General features: G+C 46.3%; 1 protein-coding gene across 5 annotated transcripts in view; it reads left to right on the forward strand.

Annotated features, from left to right (window-relative positions):
* tlk1a (tousled-like kinase 1a) overlaps positions 1-22214 on the forward strand; it is a 46558-nt gene extending 24344 nt beyond the window's left edge. For 4 of the 5 annotated variants that reach the window (XM_031582029.2, XM_031582020.2, XM_031582025.2 and 1 more), the window contains 18 exons: positions 3368-3443; positions 3823-3866; positions 4178-4273; positions 7537-7620; positions 8257-8349; positions 8997-9107; positions 9676-9812; positions 11737-11925; positions 12969-13035; positions 13829-13926; positions 14363-14444; positions 15735-15826; positions 16824-16913; positions 17690-17859; positions 18351-18486; positions 19152-19263; positions 19729-19836; positions 20639-22214. In XM_031582029.2, the coding sequence (XP_031437889.1) occupies positions 3368-3443; positions 3823-3866; positions 4178-4273; positions 7537-7620; positions 8257-8349; positions 8997-9107; positions 9676-9812; positions 11737-11925; positions 12969-13035; positions 13829-13926; positions 14363-14444; positions 15735-15826; positions 16824-16913; positions 17690-17859; positions 18351-18486; positions 19152-19263; positions 19729-19836; positions 20639-20812 (1959 nt within the window). In that variant the 3' untranslated portion in view covers positions 20813-22214. The remainder of the gene's footprint in view (positions 1-3367; positions 3444-3822; positions 3867-4177; positions 4274-7536; positions 7621-8256; positions 8350-8996; positions 9108-9675; positions 9813-11736; positions 11926-12968; positions 13036-13828; positions 13927-14362; positions 14445-15734; positions 15827-16823; positions 16914-17689; positions 17860-18350; positions 18487-19151; positions 19264-19728; positions 19837-20638) is intronic. The other variant, XM_031582037.2, reaches the window with a different exon arrangement.
* The last annotated feature ends 815 nt before the right edge of the window (positions 22215-23029 follow it).

Below are 23029 nucleotides of genomic sequence, written 5' to 3' on the forward strand. Positions count from 1 at the left end.
TGCCCGCAGAGCAAGGACACACACACACACACACACACTTTCTCTCTCACACACACACACACACGCAAACACACTTTCTCACACACACACACGCAAACACACTTTCTCACACACACACACACACACACACGCAAACACACTTTCACACACACACACACACACACACACACTTTCTCACAAACACACTTTCACCCACAAGCGCACACACAGGTACATCAAACCTACTGTCAGGTCTACACACAAACGTTCAGACAAATAACGCAAACTAAATGTATGCATTCATGTACACACACAACACACAACTACACACATCTAGCAGTGACTGTGTGTGTCTGCGTGTGTGCTTGCACGATTTTGTTTTTGCAGTCTTCTACTGATGACACACACGTTCACATGTTAACACATACAAAAGCATAACCCCTCAGAGGCACTGTTATGTCTCTTGCTCTCTGTCTCTCTCTCTCTCTCTCTGTCTGTCTCTCTCTCTCTGTCTCTCTCTCTCTCTCTCTCTCTGTCTCTCTCTCTCTGTCTGTCTCTTTTTCTCTCTTTCACGCACACACACACACACACACAGACAGTGTCTTAGGTGTGTGGAGGCATGCTGGAGCAGATGGGATGAGGGTGAGGATTGGACATCACTGTGGGGAGTGGGGCCGGGCAATGATGAGAACATAACACACACATTCTCCCTCGTGGTATCTACAGACACACACACACACAAACACACACAAACACACACACACAAACACACACACACACACACATTCTCCCTCTTGGTATCTACAGACACACAGACGCGCGCACACACACACCCACACACACACCGCACACACACACAAACACACACACACACATTCTCCCTCTTGGTATCTACAGACACACAGACGCACACACACACACAGACACACACACACACGTACGTTTCCCGTCTACATCTGATGGGTGTGTGACATGGCGTTAGTCTGGCTCCCCCCACACATCATTCCCAGCTGGGATTCCAGTCTGGAATGCTCTTCCCAACATGCAACACTGGGCCATCCTGAGGGGCCCACCAATCAGCGACCTTTAGGGTGTGATGACGTGGAAGTGAAACATTTGTTTACCACACAAACACAACCACAAACACATGCACACACAAACACAAACACACAAACACAACCACAAACACATGCACACACAAACACAACCACAAACACATGCACACAGACAAACACATGCGCGCACACACACACACACACATCTGTTTTCGGTCTCCATTGTCTGCATCTTCCTAATCATTGTCTTTCCTCTCTCTCGCTCTCTCGCTCTCTCTCTCTCTCTCTCTGTCTCTCTTTCTCTCTTTCTCTCTCTCTGTTTCTCTCTCTGTTTCTCTCTCTCTCTCTCTCTCTCTCTCTCTCACACCTCGTCCTGTTCCTGCCCCACTGCACTGCAGTGCTATATTCCTCTGTGTTCACGTCTTCAGTAAGGTTGTTTTGTTGGCATGGTGTGTAGCATCTGCTACAACATGAACCCTTTACTGCTTGACCTATCTAAGCACATAGAAATACAACCACTTTTCGTATAGATCCACTTTTCAGAGAAGAAAAGAAGTCATGGAAAATCTCCCACAAAAATTGGTTGTCTCTCTATTTCTTTCTCTTGTGTCTTTTTTTTTTTTGTCTCCAGTCACTCACATTCCCATCACCAGATTAGCTGGTGGTAATTATCACAACTGACAACACTCAATTTATACACACACACACACACACACACACACACACACACACAGGGCACTGAAAATGACTACACACCCACATTCTGTGTGTTTCACACAAAAGACTGACAAAGAGAAGCTCTCAGTACATGCCGCTTGCATTAGAATCAGTCAGGAGTGATGCATGATGGGACTACAGGGGAAAACATCGCATTCTGATTGGCTTGTAATGACTGATCGGAACTCTTTGGTGATTCTCTGCGTAGCGTCTGGATGTGTGTGTGTGTGTGTGTGTGTGTGTGTGTGTGTGTCTGGCTCAGGTCCACCCTTTTGTTTGGGCAGACAGGAACAGTGTATTTTTAATCCCCTCTTGGTCCCTGGACGCTAAAAGTGTCTAACTCTCTATATACACACAGAAACACACGCACAAAAACACACACACACACACACAAACATACTCTACAGATGGTGTCACAAGCACACACACTCTCTCCGTTCAAAAGCAGTGTTTCCCACCGCATGAAGAGATTGGGTTGTGTTTTTAAATGAATGTGATCATTCCTCGTCATATGGACTGTTCCAAAACGCCCCGTTCCCCGTTTGGTTCAACCACCAGTGAACAAGAGTGAGAAAATAGTGTCTTTTTTTCAGAGGACTAGTCTGGTTTAACATTAAGGCTTATTTCAGAGGACTAGTCTGGTTTAACATTAAGGCTTATTTCAGAGGACTAGTCTGGTTTAACATTAAGGCTTATTTCAGAGGACTAGTCTGGTTTAACAAAAGGCTTATTTCAGAGGACTAGTCTGGTTTAACATGAGGCTTATTTCAGAGGACTAGTCTGGGTTAACATGAGGCTTATTTCAGAGGACTAGTCTGGTTTAACATGAGGCTTATTTCAGAGGACTAGTCTGGGTTAACATGAGGCTTATTTCAGAGGACTAGTCTGGTTTAACATGAGGCTTCTCACTATACTAGGAGCCAGTGTTTAGAGCCTCCGAATTGAAACCCCAAAAATGTGTGTGTTCCACTTATTTGGAAGTGTGTGTGTGTGTGTGAGTGATGGAAAGGAAACTCGCTCATAAAATAAAGAAAAATGAGATGAAATGTGAGTTGGTTCGTCTGAAGGATCTGGCTCATAACTGTTGCAAGATTTGTGCTTTTCAGAAGAATAGAAACCTTGTGCACGTCTTTCTGTTTTCTTTCTGTCATCTCTCTCTCTCTCTCTCTCTCACGCGCCTGGAGACACTCTGTATCCATTTCAAGAGCACAGTAAAGAGCTATATCCACACACAGGAGGAATGTGCACTCCATTTGTTTTCTCTGCTGAACGGTTCAGATCCAAAGAATTTTCTAGGAGCACCAGGAAGATTTGTCAAGAATGGGACAGGAGTAGCGATCGTTGTTTTAGGCCAGTGCCCCACTCCAGAGAGAGGAGGAGGAGGAGGAGGAGAGGGAGCGGAGTGGAGGAGGAGGAGGAGAGGGAGTGGAATGGAGGAGGAGAGAGGAGGAGGAGAGGGAGTGGAGGAGAGGGAGTGGAGGAGAAGAAGTGGAGGAGAAGAGAGGAGGAGGAGGAGGAGAGAGGGAGATCTTTTAGGCCGCTGCTCCTCTCCAGAGAGAGGAGAGGAGAGGAGAGGAGAGACTCGACTCTTTATCTTTTTGTCTTTGCGTTTGCAGACCCCCGAGAAGAAGCACTCTGAGTCGTCCCGAGGGAGGAAAAGGAAGGCCGAGCACCAATCGGAGAGCAGCCAAGGTAACACGAGCACCAATCCAGGGCAGCCAGAATAAAAACCGGCTTCCCAGCATCCTCTTCTTCGTTTACACTGGACCGCCTCCCACACTCCACACTGTGTTCTCTTCATCCCCTCTGTGTCATCCCCCTCTCTTTTCCCTCCTCCCCCTCTCTTTCCTCCTCCCTCTCTCTCTCATACACACTGAAACTCTTGGTCGGCTATTAGAAGTATTTCTTTCCTCACCTTGTCACATAAATGTACTTGTCTCTCCTCTCTCTTGCGTAGTCCTCTCTATCTCTCCTCTCCTCTCCAGTGTCTGGTGGAGGCTGTGTCTGACCCAGTCCTGTTGTTGTGTGTAAATGAACTGTGATGTTTATTATGTCTCCTCTGCTGTCCCAGGGAAGACTACTGCGCGAGGACCGAAGATCAGTGACTACTTTGATGTAAGTTGGGGTATATCTTCATACAGACTGAGTGAATGATGTGTGTGTGTGTGTGTGTGTGTGTGTGTGTGTGTGTGTGTGTTCTATGGGTAAGAATGCTCTTTGTTCCTGTGCCTTTTGAAGAGGCTATTTGATTTTTCTTTTCTTGTTGCCTCCTCTCTCTCTCTCTCTCGCTCTCACACAATTCCCCTTTGCCTGCCTCACACTCTCTCACACACGCACACTCTCTCTTACACTCACTCTCTCTTACACACTCTCTCTTACACACTCTCACACTCTCTCTTACACACACTCTCTCTGTCTGTCTCTAGTTCCAGGGTGGTAATGGGTCCAGTCCGGTGAGGGCTCTTCCTCCAGTGCTGCGCTCCCCACAGAACTCACATTCCCACTCCGCCCCCGGCTCCATGGTACGCCTCACACTCCTCTCTCTACGCGCTCCTCTCTTCCTCTCTTCCCGCTGTTATTTCTCCTCTCCAGACTCTCCTCACACTCCTCCATCGGTCTCTCCTCTCCTCACCTCACACTCCTCTCTCTACGCGCTCCTCTCTTTCTCTCTGCACGCTGTCATTTCTCCTCTCCAGACTCTCCTATCCTCACCTCCTCCTCTACGCGATCCTCTCTTCCTCTCTGCACGCTGTCATTTCTCCTCTCCAGGCTCTCCTCACCTCCTCCTTCGGTCTCTCCTCTCCTCACACTCCTCCTCTACGCGATCCTCTCTTCCTCTCTGCACGCTGTCATTTCTCCTCTCCAGACTCTCCTCACCTCCTCCTTCGGTCTCTCCTCTCCTCACACTCCTCCTCTACGCGCTCCTCTCTTTCTCTCTGCACGCTGTCATTTCTCCTCTCCAGACTCTCCTCACCTCACCTCCTCCTCTACGCGATCCTCTCTTCCTCTCTGCCCGCTGTCATTTCTCCTCTCCAGACTCTCCTCACCTCCTCCTTCGGTCTCTCCTCTCCTCACACTCCTCCTCTACGCGCTCCTCTCTTTCTCTCTGCACGCTGTCATTTCTCCTCTCCAGACTCTCCTCACCTCACCTCCTCCTCTATGCGATCCTCTCTTCCTCTCTGCCCGCTGTCATTTCTCCTCTCCAGACTCTCCTCACCTCCTCCTTCGGTCTCTCCTCTCCTCACACTCCTCCTCTACGCGATCCTCTCTTCCTCTCTGCACGCTGTCATTTCTCCTCTCCAGACTCTCCTCACCTCCTCCTTCGGTCTCTCCTCTCCTCACACTCCTCCTCTACGCGCTCCTCTCTTTCTCTCTGCACGCTGTCATTTCTCCTCTCCAGACTCTCCTCACCTCACCTCCTCCTCTACGCGATCCTCTCTTCCTCTCTGCCCGCTGTCATTTCTCCTCTCCAGACTCTCCTCACCTCCTCCTTCGGTCTCTCCTCTCCTCACACTCCTCCTCTACGCGCTCCTCTCTTTCTCTCTTCCTCGCTGTCATTTCTCCTCTCCAGACTCTCCTCACCTCCTCCTTTCCGTCTCTCCTCTCCTCACCTCCTGCTGTCAGTGCTCTGCTCACCACCCCTTTCCTCTCATGCGTCTCCTCCTGGTGCTCCTCCTCGTCTCCCCTCTCCTCTCCTCTCCTCTCTAGTTTGCCTCTAGTCTTTCTCACCCGTCTCAGCTTGTCTTAGCTCCTTCTGGCTCCCTCTCTCTCCCAATACTGCTGCACTGACTCCATTTTGAATGGGGAGACTATGGGCCAGCGTTGCCTCTCTCTCTCTCACACACACACACACACACACACACACACACACTCAGCGTTGCCAAGAGGGTACGCAGCTGGAGATTAAATGTCTGAAGGGGGACGGGGGTACGGGACTGTAAAAAGTTTGGGAACCACTGATCTAGAGGAACACAAGATGTGGAGCGAACATGTCAGTCATGTCCCCACCCCTCATGTCCTCTCGGAGATGTGGAGCGAACGTGTCTCTCGTCTCCACCCCTCATGTCCCCTCAGCTCCAGTGCCACCACCCTGTCTGTCCTCTGTTGTCTTTTGTCTCAAACGCACATGAGACGTGTGGTGTGTTCGTTTGCTTGTGAGTTCACCGCAAACGTTTGCTAACTCACAGAAATGGTCTGCTGAACAAACATGGACGCTGGCCTAAGGGTTACAGTTTAAATCGGACAATGGAATGTTTACACAAAAACGTTTCAATTGAAAAGCTCAATGAAAAATGCGTTTGCCTCGAAACGCTTGCTGAATTTGGAGGCAGCGCTGGTTTCTGCTCCTCTCTCGACCTCTGTCCTCCATTTATTCTTTCCCTCCTGTTCCACTCCTCTTCCTTTTAACTCCTTTCATCCCTCTCTCCATCCCTCTACCATTTGCTCCCTTTATTCTCTCGCTCACTCAGCTGTGTGTTGCCAGCTTGTCTCTCTGGTTCCGTCCATATCCTAGAAACTGATAGGAGAGTTACATTTCTGAATGTCTATCAGGGAGAAGCATCACAAGACCGATCCCATATCTACAATCACAGCAGGATGGTCAGATCAAATCATTTCACTGCCTGCCTCTTAAAGGCATTTTTTTTTATTAATTATTGTTTTGCTGTGTTCTAAACTCATTAGTGGAGAGAACAATTCAATAAGCAGCAGGGTCCACAAGGCTAGTTAGTGTTCATGAGGCTCAAAACGCCTACCGCGTTCAAAATGCCACTGCACTGATCTCAAGAGGCTCGTCTTCACATCTCCACTGAAATTGCTACAATATTGGTCTCACATTTCCACACAGCATCATAACAACCCCAACAAATCAAAGTGCAACTCGCAATCACCATTATGACATTAAAGCAACAACAGATCTACACAAATACAATCCAACCTTAACATCTTCAGTCATTCCCATTCATCTTATCCACCTGTTTTCTGAATGGTTATTAGCCGTAGTTGTATTAACCTGATTGGTCATTAGCTATAGCGCTATTAACCTGATTGGTTATTAGCTATAGCTCTATTAACCTAATTGGTTATTAGCGGTAGCTCTAAACACCTGATTGGTTGTTAGCCATGGCTCTGTTGACTTAATTGGTTATCAACTATAACTTTGATCACCTGGTTGGTCATCATCCTCATTGACACGAAGTTTCAGCAGAGAGAACATCACAGCTCTCCTTCAGAGGTGCAGGGTTGAGTATGAATCATCTCTCATAATATCGTCTTTTTTAAATCTTTGCCTCCTGACAGATCCCTACCTCTGTCATCATAGAGTTTGCAGTGCTGTTTGAAGGGTGAGGGGAGGGGGAGGGGTTGGCACGATTTTGAAATGCGACATAAAGATACAAGTGCAGCATGATTCATTCAGCCTTCAGAGTCTTGGATAGATAAGCTAAGTTAGTTAGTTAGAGTCTGGGGTGCCATTTCAGACTAACGTGACAGTGGAGGTAAACGGATCTGTTGATGGTCTCCCTCTCTCTCTTCCTCTCTCTCTTTGTCTCTGCTCTCTCTCTTTCTCTCTCTCTCTCTCTCTCTCGCGCTCTCGCTCTCGCTCTCTCTGATTGATTAGTCACCTCTGGTGTGTTACCTCATTAAAGGGAAACCACACTGTGACACCCTGGCTAATGACCAATAGGAGTGCAGGTTGGCGTGTGTGTGTGTGTGTGTGTGGAGTTGATGAGCGGTGAAGCTAACGAGCGTGTGCTCACCCGTGTGTTTTGTGTGCGTCTTGTCTCAGATACGACAGAACAGCTCCTCACCCACCAGCCTATCCTTCGACCACGTCATGCACCCCAAACAGGTGGCTGTGAAGTCTGTCCAGGTGAGCACTACCTACCGGCTGACTCAGGGGAAAGAGAGGCTATGACGGTCTACACACACACACACACACACACACACACACACACACAAACAGTGACGTCTCTCCTCTGTAGAGGACACTAGCAAGGCTAATGACTGAAACTGAGAACTACATCCTCATTAATTTCAGCTAACTCTCCAACTCCTACACACACACACACAATAGCTAACTCTCCAACTCCTTCACACACACACACACAGTTAAATGTAACTAGGCAATAACTTTATTGGCCTGACTGAGCCTTTATGTTACCAGTGTAGCTTTTTGTTTAAACTTTAGACTTAAACTTTCAGCATTGACCCTAAAATACAGGTTAAAATTATATATGAAAGAGAAGCGTTAGGACTGTTTGTTCACATTCCATGTTGAATTGGTCTCTCTGTATTGATAAAGAACTTTTAAAATGTATATTTGTCACAGAGTTCACTTTTGGAAGAGAAAATGCTTCAGTGATCTTTTAGTCCATACATACTAAAGCTGCATTTGTTAGAAATTAAGGGCATTATTTAACATGATTTTAGAACACAATGGTAACATTTGCACAGCTGAAATGTTAAATCTCTCTCTTTTTTTTCTTCTTCTTCTTCTTTGTGTCAGACTGACCTCACAGGGCCAAAGCTGGCTGCCCTTGAGACTAATAAGAGTCTGGACTTGGAGAAGAAAGAGGGCCGTATAGACGACCTGCTGAGGGTGAGGAGGAGGAGGAGGAGGAGGAGGAGGAGGAGGAGGAGGAGGAGGAGGAGGAGGAGGAGGTGGTGGTGTTTGGTTGGGGGAATCGGTTAAGGACTCTGAGGAGGGCCGGTCGGTAGAGAAATCGTTGGGTGTTTCTGTGTTAATTAGCTGCACTGGGCTAATGTGGAGGCAGCTGCGGACGGCTGATTGATTAATTGATCACCTGACGCCTAGAGAGGGGGGGTGGGGGGTGGGAGGGGCCCCCAGACCAGCAGGATGAGCTCCTTGGGCTCAGTGGGCACAGCTGATTTACCTACACAATCATATTCTCAAGCAACTTTTATTTAGTTGTTATTTACATGTATTTATTTATATATTATTTATTAAATGTATTTAAATTGGAATATATTTTATACATTCATGTGTTTGTCTTAACTATGTATTAATATAATCAAGTTCTTCATATTGGTGTGGATTATATATTAATGTGTGTATAATCTTATTGGTTCAATTTTATTTAATTAAGAGATATTTTATGATTTCATTTTTTTTTTTTTTTAAAGCTTTAAGGAAGGATTTAAATTGACTGTAGATCAATATTACTGGGCATTCCATAGGTTAACTGTGATCCTGATCAGCCATGATCTTTGTTTTTTTGTCTGCAGGCAAATTGTGATCTCAGGAGACAGATAGACGAACAACAGAAACTACTTGAAAAGTACAAGGAGCGATTAAATAAGTGCATCACCATGAGCAAGAAGCTGCTTATAGAGAAGGTAGGGCTCCACTGCACCCATAATGCACCTGGAAAGAACCAGATATGGCGTATCCATAGTGACGCAGATATAGACGGAACAATGAGAAACGGCAGTCACTTCCTGAAGATAATCAAGGCACAGGCGTGAAGAAAGGGAAATAATTGTGCTTCCCTCTTTTAAAGTGCAATGTCTCCACAGACGATCATGTCATTCTTTATATCCAGCATTAAAGAAAAATAAAAACACACTCACCAGAGGTGAAGCCAGATAAGTCAGAACGTTTCTGTGTGTGACTGCAGAGGTTTCATGTGATGGGTAATGTTAGACTAATGTGCCGGTGTGTTTATATGATGGTTTAATGACTAATGTGTGTGTGTGTGTGTATATATGATGGTTTAATGACTAATGTGTGTGTGTATATATGATGGTTTAATGACTAATGTGTGTGTGTGTATATGATGGTTTAATGACTAATGTGTGTGTATATATGATGGTTTAATGACTAATGTGTGTGTGTATATGATGATGATGATGATGGCTGTAATGTGGCACTGACTGCCTCTCTCTCCCCCGCGTCCCCTCTCAGAGCACCCAGGAGAAGCAGGCGTGCCGGGAGAAGAGCATGCAGGACCGGCTGCGTCTGGGCCAGTTCACCACCGTCAGGCACGGGGCGTCCTACACGGAGCAGTGGAGCGACGGTTACGCCTTCCAGAACCTCGTCAAGTAAGAACACACACACACACACACACACACACACACGCTCTCTTGCAGACACACACACACACTCATGCTGACCAGTCCACCACTGTCAGATGCAGTGCCTCGTACACAGAGTTGGGTTTTGAGGGCTACGCCTTTCAGAACTTTGTCAAGTAAGGACGCACGCACGCACGCGCGCACTATACTGTCTATACCTGTCCATTCTCCTGTTCTTCACTGTAGATCATTATTAATCTGAAAGCTAGATCTTAAAACCTAACTGTAGCCATACCAGACCTCATACACACACATGTGCACACACATACAGCAAGTCGACTTCATTGCATCACCATTTGATTAGTTCCAGGTTCGTTTCGATTTGGGAAAGGTCTCATTCACCCCCTCTTTGGGAGCCCAAAGGCCATGGGCTGCTTTAGTGTTTCTAGAGCGCACTGTGGGCTAGATCACACAGGACTGCATCCATGCTAGATCACACAGGGCAGCATCCATGCTAGATCACACAGGACTGCATCCATGCTAGATCACACAGGACTGCATCCATGCTAGATCACACAGGACTGCATCCATGCTAGATCACACAGGACTGCATCCATGCTAGATCACACAGGGCAGCATCCATGCTAGATCACACAGGACTGCATCCATGCTGTCGTTTAGTGTTTCTAGAGCGCACTGTGGGCTAGATCACACAGGACTGCATCCATGCTAGATCACACAGGGCAGCATCCATGCTGACATTTTTCAGACCCCTTTATCGACCAGGGCAAGAAGATCTATTCTCTCTGAGTCAATTGGACCCACCAGAAGAGTCTCTCATTACCAGCCAGCTTTAAGTGTTTAATTGCATTGTATTGAGTGGAGTGGAGTGGAGTCAGTTTGCAGACACATTAACTAATAATCCCAAGGCCCTAGAAAAAAATGTTGGCCTTTTTTTTTTTTCTCTCTTCTGAGGCGCGATATATGCAAGGTTTCTTTTTTTCTACTACGAATGAATGAATCTATTACTGTTTAAAAGGCACTTTTAATTAAAGCTCATTATTGATGGTGCTGTGTAAATAAAATGGACTGCTATTAAAAAAGGGCTGGATGAACCTCAGAGTAGTTTAGAGAAATGATCTTACAGCTGAAGTGTGTGTGTGTGTGTGTGTGTGTGTGTGTCGGTTACAGCTGAAGTGTGTGTGTTTGACAGCTGAAGCGTGTGTGTGTTACAGTTGAAGCGTGTGTGTTACAGCTGAAGTGTGTGTGTGTGTTACGGCTGAAGTGTGTGTGTTACGGCTGAAGCATGGTGTGTGTGTGTGTTACGGCTGAAGCATGGTGTGTGTGTGTGTGTTACGGCTGAAGCATGGTGTGTGTGTGTGTTACGGCTGAAGCATGGTGTGTGTGTGTGTGTGTGTGTGTGTGTGTGTGTGTGTTACGGCTGAAGCACACGTTGTGCTCTCTGTATGTCTGTATACACACACATGCATGTGTTCAGCTGGAGATGATGTTGAAACACACTCCCATCCTGCTGGGGTGAAGGTCCTGGTCCCAGTGGAGACTGAGGGGGATAAGCTCTTTGTCTCACTGATGGGCTGTGTGTGCAGACTACAGCTGAGCTGCTTGGCTTGGGTAGTTATGGGAAGAGTTAAAACCTCTGTTTTCCTCTTGTGTGTCCTCGTTAGGTCACATGTTGCCATCTGTGTGTCCTTGTTAGGTCACATGTTGCCCTGTGGGTATGATGTGTACACTTGCATGTTTCAGTGTGTGTGTGTGTGTGTGTGTGTGTGTGTGTGTGTGTGTGTGTGTGTGTGTGTGTGTGTGTGTGTGTGTGTGTGTGTGTGTGTGTGTGTGTGTGTGTGTGTGTGTGTGTGTGTGTGTGTGTGTGTGTGTGTGTTCATATCTTTTTTTCATTAAAAACGTGTGTGTGTGTGTGTGTGTGTGTGTGTAGGCAGCAGGAGTGGATCAACCAGCAGCGGGAGGAGATGGAACGTCAGAGGAAGCTGCTGGCCAAGAGGAAGCCTCCGTCGAGCAGCAACTCCCAGAGCCCCACCCCAAACTCAGAGCCAAAGCAGCGCAAGACCAAGGCCGTCAACGGGGCCGACAACGACCCCTTCCTCAAGCCCAGCCTTCCTCAGCTGTGAGTGACAGCACCAGAGAGTGTGTGTGTGTGAGAGAGAGAGAGTATGAGTGGTAGAGTGAGATGCACTCCTCTCCAGTTCTAAGAACAACCAAGCCCAGCTTTCCCCAGCTGTGAGTGACACTGGTAAAGTGTGTGTGTGTGTGTGTGGTGTGGTGGGGGGGGGGGCGAGGAAAGAGAGAGAGAATTTGACACTCCAGTACTGAGAGGCTCCCATTCCTCAAGCCGTACCTCACTACCTCAGCTGTGAGTGACAACCCGCACTTGTGTGTGTGTGTCACTCAGGCTAAGAACAAAGCCTTGCTGAAGCACAGGGGAAGAGCCAAAGAGTCAACTCCACTGTGTGTGTGTGTGTGTGTAAGAGACATGGATGCCTATGACACCTGCTCTCAGCCAATAAATCAAATTGTGTCTGCTTCATCTCTCTACGTGTATATTTGTTACTCAATCAGAAGCACCTCTGCCTCACCTTGGAACATCTGATAGTGAGATTACGACTGAACTGAATGCAGTAGACTGAGACTGAACTGAATGCGGTAGACTTAAAATGCCCAAAGAGAAATGCAATGTTAACGAAATGTTACTTTGAGGTGATGTAGCTAGTTGCTTGAATATGTTCCCCCTAATCCGAACACACAAGTGTGTGTGTGTGTGTGTGTGTGTGTGACTGCTTGGGTTAAAACTCCAAATAATGGTGATCAGCTGAAGCTTGACTTCTAAAGTAAATACCAGCCAGGTCCAAAGCATGGTCCAGCTCCTGATTAAAGCCATAGATGAATGTGAGGCCTGATGGCTTCTGCAGATGTGCACTCTCAGACCCACACTTGGCTCAGTATTATCTTGACGCAGATGATGCTTGATCCATCATGATTGCAGGGTGCGTTGATCAAATCTGCAAAATGTAGGAAAGCAAAATCACCCTGATGTCTCATTGTGGAATGTTGACTCTTAATAATGACACTTTCTCTCTCTCTCTCTCTCTCTCTCTCTCTCTCTCTCTCTCTCTCTCTCTCTCTCTCTCTCTCTCTCTCTCTCTCTCCCAGTCTGACAGTAGCAGAGTACCATGAGCAGGAGGAGATCTTCAAGCTGCGACTGGGACACCTCAAAAAGGTCAGTGAGTCACTGAACTAGACTCGCGCATGCGCGCACACACACGCACACGCACACACACCCATTGATGCTCCATTCATGCAGTCACAACACACACTCATATACACTGACACTGCATTCATAACTTAACACGCATGCACACACTCCTGTTCCATGTTCTGAAGGTCAGTGAGACCGGCTGAATGGTCTGTACACCCTTTAGGTTCACTTTCAAAGTGTTCCCATGTTCCCTGTAGACCTTTTGAGGTATAGTCATAGAACCTGCTAGAACCATTCGTCAGGACACACAAGCACCTTTCCCCTCCGTCTCTGCGGTCCTTAGGCTGTCTGGAGTAGGAGTTGGGATCTGTTCAGCGGAGATAAACAGTGAAAGAACTGAGTTTTTTTTTCCTTCTAGACAGTAATCCCTAGAGAATGGCCTTTGCCAGACTCTCACTGTCAAGTGAGGCGTTAATATTTAATACAAGTCTAGCCAGCTGGAGAGAGTGGGGTTTGATGAGCCACCTTCCCTTGTAGTGAACTCCTGTGTGTGTTTTTGTTTGTTTGTTTTTGTTGTTCTTCCTGTGTGTGTCTCTGTGCTGGGCCTTCTTTGTCTGTGTGTATTTATGTTTGTGTGCTGTGTGTGTGTGTGTGTGTGTGTGTGTGTGTGGTTTATTTATATAAATATATATATATATGGTATGTTTGTGAGCGGTCTGTGTTGTTTATTTGTGTGTGTGTGTGTTTGCGTGCTGGGTCTTGTTTATCTGTGTAAATATATATTTACCTTTATGTGTGTGTGAATCATTAATAGGAGGAGGCTGAGATCCAGGCGGAGCTGGAGCGTCTGGAGAGAGTTAGAAACCTTCACATCCGAGAGCTAAAGAGAATAAACAACGAGGACAGCTCGCAGTGAGTCTGCTTTACCCACAATGCATTCCTCTACCCACAATGCACTGCTCTACCCACAAAGCACACCCACACCATCAGCAAATCGTCTTTTCACCGGTGTCTTTGTTAGTGTCTGTTGTGCCATCTGTTGACTGTGATCTGAACACCTGTCAGTCTGCGCCCGTGGAGCTGAATGCCTCCTGAAACACAAAAGAATAACTGAATGGCCACAAATGGCTGCCTCGCAAACTGTTATAACTGAGTTGTACTTTACTTCACTTTGAATCGCTGTGAAATCACTTTGAAAGAGTTTGTTGTTCTCTTACGCTCTTGGTGATCGGAACACCCGTCACTCTCCACAGAAGGAGTTGAGAGCCTCCTCAACACAAAATAAACAAACAAACAAACTACATTTCATCTTTTGAATGAACATTTATCGTCTTCTCTTATGTTTTAGGTTCAAAGATCACCCGACTTTGAACGAGAGATACCTGCTGTTACATCTGCTGGGAAGGGGAGGTTTCAGTGAAGTTTACAAGGTAGGTTCCTCGCAAAGCTCCATTTCGTGCATCTCTGTGGCGTAGGCAAGAAGTTCTGGCACTTGACCTGAGTGAGGTCATTCAACACGCTCATACTAATTTTAGGTATGGAATTGATGATGTGGCACAACAACCAGTCTACAGCTGTTCCTTTGTGGCGGTATATGTGAAGTGACGTAACTTTAATTTGGACTGTGATGGTAATTAAGGCCAGAGGCCCCAAGTAGTGTTGCTGTGGGCGGTCCAGTTCAGTTCCACATCTGTTCTATTCGAGTGGGCTGGTTTTTAAGGAGCGACTGCTGGAGATGTGAGCTGTGGGTCAATGTAGCTCGCTTAGGCTCCATCTTATGGTGTTCACATGTATTTATTTATTTAATTTTTCTTCTATTGACATTGAACCTTGTTCCAGGTTTAATATTGCCAGTTGTTTGTGTGTGTGTGTGTGTGTGTGTGTGTGTGTGTGGTTCACATTTAATTTATCCCCACTCTTTATGTTGAGCCATGCCTCGGGTTGAATGTGAAAGGTGACCGTGTGGATTCTTGTTGGGTCTTACTAATGTAGTGTGGGTCCCCTTAAGAGACCCGTTTGACCTGTTGGCCCAGTGCTTGTGTCTGTGACTCAGTGTCTGTGCCTCACTCAGTGCTTGTGTCTGTGACTCGGTGTCTGTGCCTCACTCAGTGCTTGTGTCTGTGACTCAGTGTCTGTGCCTCACTCAGTGTCTGTGCCTCACTCAGTGTCTGTGACTCACTCAGTGCTTGTGTCTGTGACTCAGTGCTTGTGTCTGTGACTCACCCAGTGTCTGTGACTCACCCAGTGTCTGTGACTCACCCAGTGCTTGTGTCTGTGACTCAGTGTCTGTGACTCACTCAGTGCTTGTGTCTGTGACTCACCCAGTGTTTGTGTCTATGACTCAGTGTCTGTGCCTCACTCAGTGCTTGTGTCTGTGACTCACCCAGTGCTTGTGTCTGTGACTCACCCAGTGCTTGTGTCTGTGACTCACTCAGTGCTTGTGTCTGTGACTCACCCAGTGTCTGTGCCTGTGACTCACCCAGTGTCTGTGCCTCACTCAGTGCTTGTGTCTGTGACTCACCCAGTGCTTGTGTCTGTGACTCACCCAGTGCTTGTGTCTGTGACTCACTCAGTGCTTGTGTCTGTGACTCACTCAGTGCTTGTGCCTGTGACTCACCCAGTGTCTGTGCCTGTGACTCACCCAGTGTCTGTGCCTCACCCAGTGCTTGTGTCTGTGACTCACCCAGTGCTTGTGTCTGTGCCCTCCCTGTGTTTGTCAGGCGTTTGACCTCTTTGAACAACGCTACGCCGCTGTGAAGATTCACCAGCTCAACAAGAACTGGAGGGAGGAGAAGAAGGAAAACTACCACAAGTGTGTTTCCCACGTCACACACACACACACACACACACACACACACACACACACACACAAGAATCACTAGATAAACATGGATTCCATGCAGCTATATAAATACACTATTATGAATACAGCCTTAACTAGAGCACAGTTTATGTTAAGGTAAATTGTTTGTAAAAATAAATCGGAACATTTGTTCACGAACGAAAGCCATTCCCTTTGCCTTTACCCATCTGTAGAGGAATGCCTCGTTTTTGTCAGGGTGAGCTTAAGAACACTGGGAAGTTTTATAGCATTCCCAAAATCCGATTCACATTTTTCCCTTTTTCTGTGTGGCTGTGTTTTTGTGTGAAGCTGATTGGTATTCCTCTCCATCTGTGAAATATCCAGATATGCTCTCTCCCACTCACTCATTCGGTTGCACCTCCAAATCTACCTGCTTTCTTTTTTTTTTTGGCCCCCCCCCTCTCTTTTTCCCCTGGCAACACCTCTCTCTCTCGCTTCCCTTTTTCTCTCGTCCTCTTCATCCCTTGCTCTATCTCTCTCCTTCGTTTGTATAATTCTATATTTCCCATCCCTCTCTCACTTCATCCCTCTCTTTCTCTTTCAACCTTTCTTTCCCTCTCCTTCTACATGTCTCTCTGTTACTGTGTGACTCCTAATCTCTCTCTCTCTCTCTCTCTCTCTCTGCACATCTGACTCTCTCCCTCACCAACTCTGTCTCCCTCTACATGTCCCTCTACATGTCTGACTCTCTCTCTCTCTCCCTCCCTCTCTGTCTCTCTCACTCTACATGTCTGACTGTCTCTCTCTCTCTCTCTCTCTCTCCCTCTCTGTCTCTCTCTCCCTCTCTCCCTCTACATGTCTGACTGTCTCTCTCTCTCTCTCCCTCTACATGTCTCTCTCACTCTACATGTCTGACTGTCTCTCTCTCTCCCTCTACATGTCTCTCTCACTCTACATGTCTGACTGTCTCTCTCTCTCTCTCTCCCTCCCTCTCTCGTCTCCTCAGACATGCGTGCCGAGAGTACCGAATCCACAAGCAGCTGGACCATCCCAGAATAGTCAAGCTCTACGACTACTTCTCTCTGGACACGGACACGTGAGTCTACACACACACACACACACACACACACACACACACGACTACTTCTCTCTGGACACGTCTGCATCAGCCTTTAATCATGTACAGCTCCGTTCAATCCAGACTAGTCTCCCTCTACCACCACTACTATTACATTTAGTCATTTAGCAGACGCTTTTGTCCAAAGCGACGTACAAGGGACACTATTATTATTATTATTATTATTATTATTATTATTATTATTATTATTATTATTATTATTATTATTATTATTATTATTACTACCACTACTACTACTACCCCGGCACGTGAGTCTTCCCACACGTGCATACAGTACATTACTCTTTAGTCCGGCCCATTCATGTGCAACTCCGCTATACCCATAATAGTCCATCTCCATGACTACTTCTCTCTGGATACAGACACCGGAGTCTGCACTCACACGCACACACACACATGCATAGATGCGCACACACACACACACACACGCATAGATACACACACACACACACACACACACACACACACACAGATACACACACACACGCATAGATACACACACACACACACACACACACACACGCATAGACACACACACACAAACACACCACTCTCTCATATACAACTCAATTAAAACCATAGACTAGTCCCAGCAGGGAGATTAACAAGGTAATTAATTTCACTCAAAATCCTGCAATTAAATAATCCTTGTGTTTTAATCTATCAATTGCTTTATTCGATTACCTCTGCAGTGTGTTAATGGTGTGTGTGTGTGTGTGTGTGTCTCTCTGTAGGTTTTGTACGGTTTTGGAATACTGTGAAGGCAATGATTTGGACTTCTACTTGAAGCAGCACAAGCTGATGTCTGAGAAGGAGGCTCGCTCCATCGTCATGCAGATTGTCAATGCGCTGCGTTACTTGAATCAGATCAAGCCACCTATAATCCACTACGACCTCAAGCCAGGTACATAAATACACGCACATGCATACACACACACACACTCACACTCTGAGTCAGCTGCTACACATTTGTCTGTGCTCTGTATGGCGCTGTGGAAGCTGACCCGGGTTCGATTTCCAATCGCTGCAGGGTGTGTGTGTGTGTGTGTGTGTGTGTGTGTGTGTGTGTGTGTGTGTGTGTGTGTGTGTGTGTGTGTGTGTGTGTGTGTGTGTTGGTTTGGGTAAAGGCGTCTGCTAAATACCTGACTTTTACCATTATTCTGTGTTCATGGCCAGGCACTCACACACACTCTATCTACTCCGTCTTGTGCACTCAGACACTTCTGGTTTACAGGTACATTCCTGTCCTCTTTATGTGGCAGTAATCTCTCCTTCATTTAGTGACCCTAAAGATTACGAGAGTCGTAATGATCAGGAGAGTCGTAATGATCACGAGAGACGGTGAAAAGTAAAGAATTGTTGTTGAACTTCTGTCTTCTGTCCCCTGCCCTGCAGGTAATATTTTGCTGGTGGACGGCACGGCCTGTGGGGAGATCAAGATCACTGACTTTGGCCTGTCCAAGATCATGGACGACGACAACTACGGCGTGGACGGCATGGACCTGACGTCCCAGGGAGCCGGTACTTACTGGTAAGGACTGCAACCCCCACCCCTGCCCCCCTGAATGTACCTACAGGCACAAACTGCAGTGCACTAATCCAGCTGCATTTTTAGAGAATTCAAAGAAAAAAAAAGAAATATGGGAATGTTGTTCCAAATACTCCACTGTTCCCACAAACACCTTTTAATCTGCCGTGATGCCCAAACACATTTAGCTCCCTCTATCAGTCAGGCATGTCATCACATAACTCAGATGTTTTGCATACCTCGGCTTGCCTAGGGACCCAAACGGTCTGGTTGCACAGGTGTGTAGCACTGTGTTCACCCTAGGTATACTGTTCAGGGTTCCCACAGTCATGGAAAGCCTGGGAAGTGCGTGGAATTCAGTAAATTCACTGAAGATAACATATTATTTTGTTGAATGTAGAGCTAAATGGATAATGTTTTCATGTGCACATTTATGCAGTCATGGAAAAGGTTATTGCTTAATATCCGCTGTAAAGTACGCAACTTTGTGTACTTGTAGCTTGGTAAAGGACATGGAGATTTCATTAAAGGTTGTTGAAAAGTCATGGAATGTTTTTGAAATGTTTTTCTTTTAATGAAAATGGGTGGGAACACAGCATGTTGTAGCTCTCTCCCTTTATCATCTTTTGTTTGAGCTCTCTTTAAATCTCTCTCTCTCTCTCCTTCAGGTACTTGCCTCCAGAGTGTTTTGTTGTGGGGAAGGAGCCTCCTAAGATCTCCAACAAAGTGGACGTGTGGTCAGTGGGGGTCATCTTCTTCCAGTGTCTCTACGGAAGAAAGGTAGGTCCCTATCGCCTACCTGCCATAACCCCATAGCTCACATCACTGCCTGCCGTACCACCATAGCTCATATCACTGCCTGTCGTTAGGTTGCCACGAATGGGAAATCTTCCCTCATAATTTCTACACTCTAGTACTGTAGAGAGAAGCATGTCCTAAGTGTATTAATACTGTTAGTACTCTAGTACTGTAGATCACTAGAGAGAAGCATGTCCTAAGTGTATTAATACTGTTAGTACTCTAGTACTGTAGATCACTAGAGAAGCATGTCCTAAGTGTATTAATACTGTCGGAGTAATGGCTGTCCGCCTGGAACATTTCCTGATGCCATCCACTCTCCCTTTGCTACTCGTATATCCCATGTGTTTCCTGTGTGTGTGTGTGTGTGTGTGTGTGTGTGTGTGTTAAATGCCTTCACTCACTCACTCACATACACATTTAATGGTGATGTGTTTCCTCTCCCAGCCGTTCGGCCATAACCAGTCCCAACAGGACATCCTGCAGGAGAACACCATCCTCAAAGCCACCGAGGTCCAGTTCCCCGTCAAGCCCGTCGCCAGCAACGAAGCCAAGGTGAGAGACAAGACGCCACCCCCTCAGTCATTCAAGTGTTGGACATTTATGTTTAGAACTGTTTAGTGCTAATGCTAGTACTGATTTGATGAGGATGATTAATGATGCTTAAAAGTGATAAAATATCTCGGTTGTCTGATGGCACTTTAAACCCATTATTTAGTTGGAAGGCACATTACAGGGAGATTTCCTTACCAGATTTTCTGAGGTAGTTATCTGCGGCGGAGAAAATGTCTTGGTAATAACTACAAGTTTAATGCACTTGCTGCAGAAAACATTAATTACGCTCATCGCTCCGTAGTACCATGAGCTGACGGAAGAGCATTAAATTCCTCTCCTCTCCTCTCCTCTCCCTCCCTGGTAATGACGAGCTCCGAGAAGCGACTGATGCTAGCGCTAGAATGTTCCGACTAGAACGCTGATGCTAGCGCTAGAATGTTCCGACTAGAACGCTGAAGACCCTGAGAGTGTTCACCCCAGTCTCCCTGCTGTGTTGGGCCTGTTAGTCTGAAAAGAGAGGAAAGAGTTCAAAATGCCAACATGTATGCTGATGTATCCTGCGTAATGAGAGGGAGGGGCCCGTTACACAGACATGACCCGGATGTATGTAAACTTTGTAAAAGCCTTGGAGCCTTACTTATAGGCTCAGAACTAATCGGTGTATGACATGCCTCCTTTTTAACACCACAAACGTCTCTCTCCTTTCCCCTCTTTAAATCTCTCTCTCCCTCCCTCCCTCCCTCCCTCTCTCTCTCGCTTTCTCTCGCTCTCTATCTCTCTCTCTCTCTCTCTCTCTCCACAGGCGTTTATCCGGCGCTGTCTGGCCTATAAGAAGGAGGACCGCTTCGACGTGCACCAGCTGGGCAGCGACTCCTACCTGCTGCCTCACATGAGGCGCTCCAGTTCCTCTGGCAACCTGCAGCTGGGCGGGTCCTCTGCCTCCAGCCCCGCCTCCACCAGCATCATCTCCTACTGAGAGCCTGCACTGACCACGCCCACCACCACACTACAGACACGCCCCCTCGGCTGAAGGACACTCCTCCCCCCCCCCCCCCCCCCCTGTTATGCCCAAGTGTGAGGGAGCGATGGACAGATTAATTGACACTAGGGAAGAGAAGGGGGAAGAGAGGAGGGGAAAAAAGGGGGAAGGTAAAGGGAAAAGTTGAAGTCAAGTGGAACGTTAAAGTCCTCAAATACTTTTGGGGAGGAGAGGAACCGTGAGCTGGAGATTTTGGCTTTGGCTTCACCCAGGCATGCGAGATGTGGGAGAAAATGAATAATCCTGAGACAAGGGAGAGAGAAGTAATACATTAAATGGCTGATAGGGTGAAGAATATAGATGGTATAGAGGAAGACGATGAATTGGTAAAGAAGATTTGGCGTCAGAAGAGCGCCCGAGAGAAATGTTGAAGAGTGCAAATGGCCTTTTTTTCCTTTTTCTTTTTTATCTCCAATGAAGATTCTGTAGAGCACTGCTACCCTGTTCAACCCACAAAGTGACTAATGAAGTTGTCCTGATTGCTTGATGGCTGCCTTGCTGAGAGGTCTGCAGAGATCAGACCTGTGTCAGTTAGAGTGGGTGCCACAAGGGGGCGCCACTCACCATCTCCAAAACGCACCTGCATAGCCACCTGCTTTGAAATGGATCCAGTTTTAGTGCCGCACCGTTCTGTTGGATTGATACCGGATGAGTGCCGGATCGGACCTATCTGCACCAGAACCAGGGTCAGATCCGGTCCAAAGTTCGTGGCTACCTGGGATGACGGTGTCTTGACAAATAATAAAATGATTTGCTTAGATTCTTTGGTAGGTCTTACAGCACAGTGGCGATCCCTCTTCTGCTCTAGAGTTTATTTTATCTGATTTAAAACCAGAAATACAGGGGTAGCTTCGTCATCCTCTTTGTTCCCTGATGAGCAGGTTAGCCACAAGAATGTACTTTTAGCGTATCCACCAGTGAGATTTAGTGTTCCTAAACCCCCAAGGCTACTAACTAATGTTGAATGCACAAAAATAACCAAATGTAGACAAACCGCTATGTACAGAACCCTATGCAGGAAGAATGAACTCACACAGAAAATAAAATACAAATCTTGTAGAGATGTACATGTATATTTGCTGTACAGAATCGTAATTTCAAATATCAAATTAAAAAAAAAAATCTGTACAAAGGTTTACCTTTTTTGTTTCCTCCTTTTCTTCCTCTTGTAAATCCTTTTTTTTTTTTTCGTTTTGTTTTATTTTGTTCCTGGAGTGTTTTATGGCTGCCTTTGATGTTGCTCTTTTTAAGGAAAAAAGGCTGTATGATCTACTTTGGGTACAAATTGTACAGTTCTGTTAAAAGAATTAATGACAATAAATGCCAGGAAATGACTTCACACCAAATGAGCATGTTTTTTTTTTTTCTTCTTCTTCTTTCCTTCCACGAGATTCTGTAATAGAAAATGGACTGGCACTTTTATGGGGCTCTTATTTGGTTGTCTGTGCGTTACCATGGAAATGGGTGCGTCCATGATGGTATAAATACCCCCACCCCCAAAAATTAAAAAAAGCGAAAAGAAACCCCAACATTGCTGGTCCTCACATTCCCGAATAAGCAACAAGTGAGTAACGCGTTCTAGGCTACGACATCCTTGGACATCCAGGTTTTGCCACAATGCACATTAAAGTGACTTGCCACTCAAGTGCTACACACACTCTCAGTGTATGTCTGGGAGAGTGAAGGCATGATGTGGCATGAGCTCTGTTCTACCAGTTGAGAATCACAGGAGCAAGTACTACACACGTTCTCAGTATACTGTACCAGTCAAAAGTTTGGACACACCTTCTCATTTTTTGAGAAGATTTTTCTTTGATTTTATTATTTTCTACATGGTCGATAACACTTTTTTTTGTTGAGTACATCATTCCATATGTGTTCTTTCATAGTTTAAATGTCTTCAGTATTAATCTACAATGTAGAAAATAATAAAAGTAAAGAAAACACTTCTCAAAAAAATTAAAGGTGTGTCCAAAATTTTGACTGGTACTGTGTGTGAGTGAAGCCATGACGTGGTACGAGCACTGTGCTACCCTTTCTAAGTATACTAACCAGGGTGAAATTCCAAGAAAGCGTTGCAGAATAAAACCTATAAAAGCCCTCAATTCTGGCTAATGGGCGATGGCCCCCACAGCTGACCGTGTCTCGGTCTGT

The sequence above is a fragment of the Clupea harengus genome, chromosome 2 (assembly GCF_900700415.2).
Source record: "Clupea harengus chromosome 2, Ch_v2.0.2, whole genome shotgun sequence".
NCBI lineage: Eukaryota > Metazoa > Chordata > Actinopteri > Clupeiformes > Clupeidae > Clupea > Clupea harengus.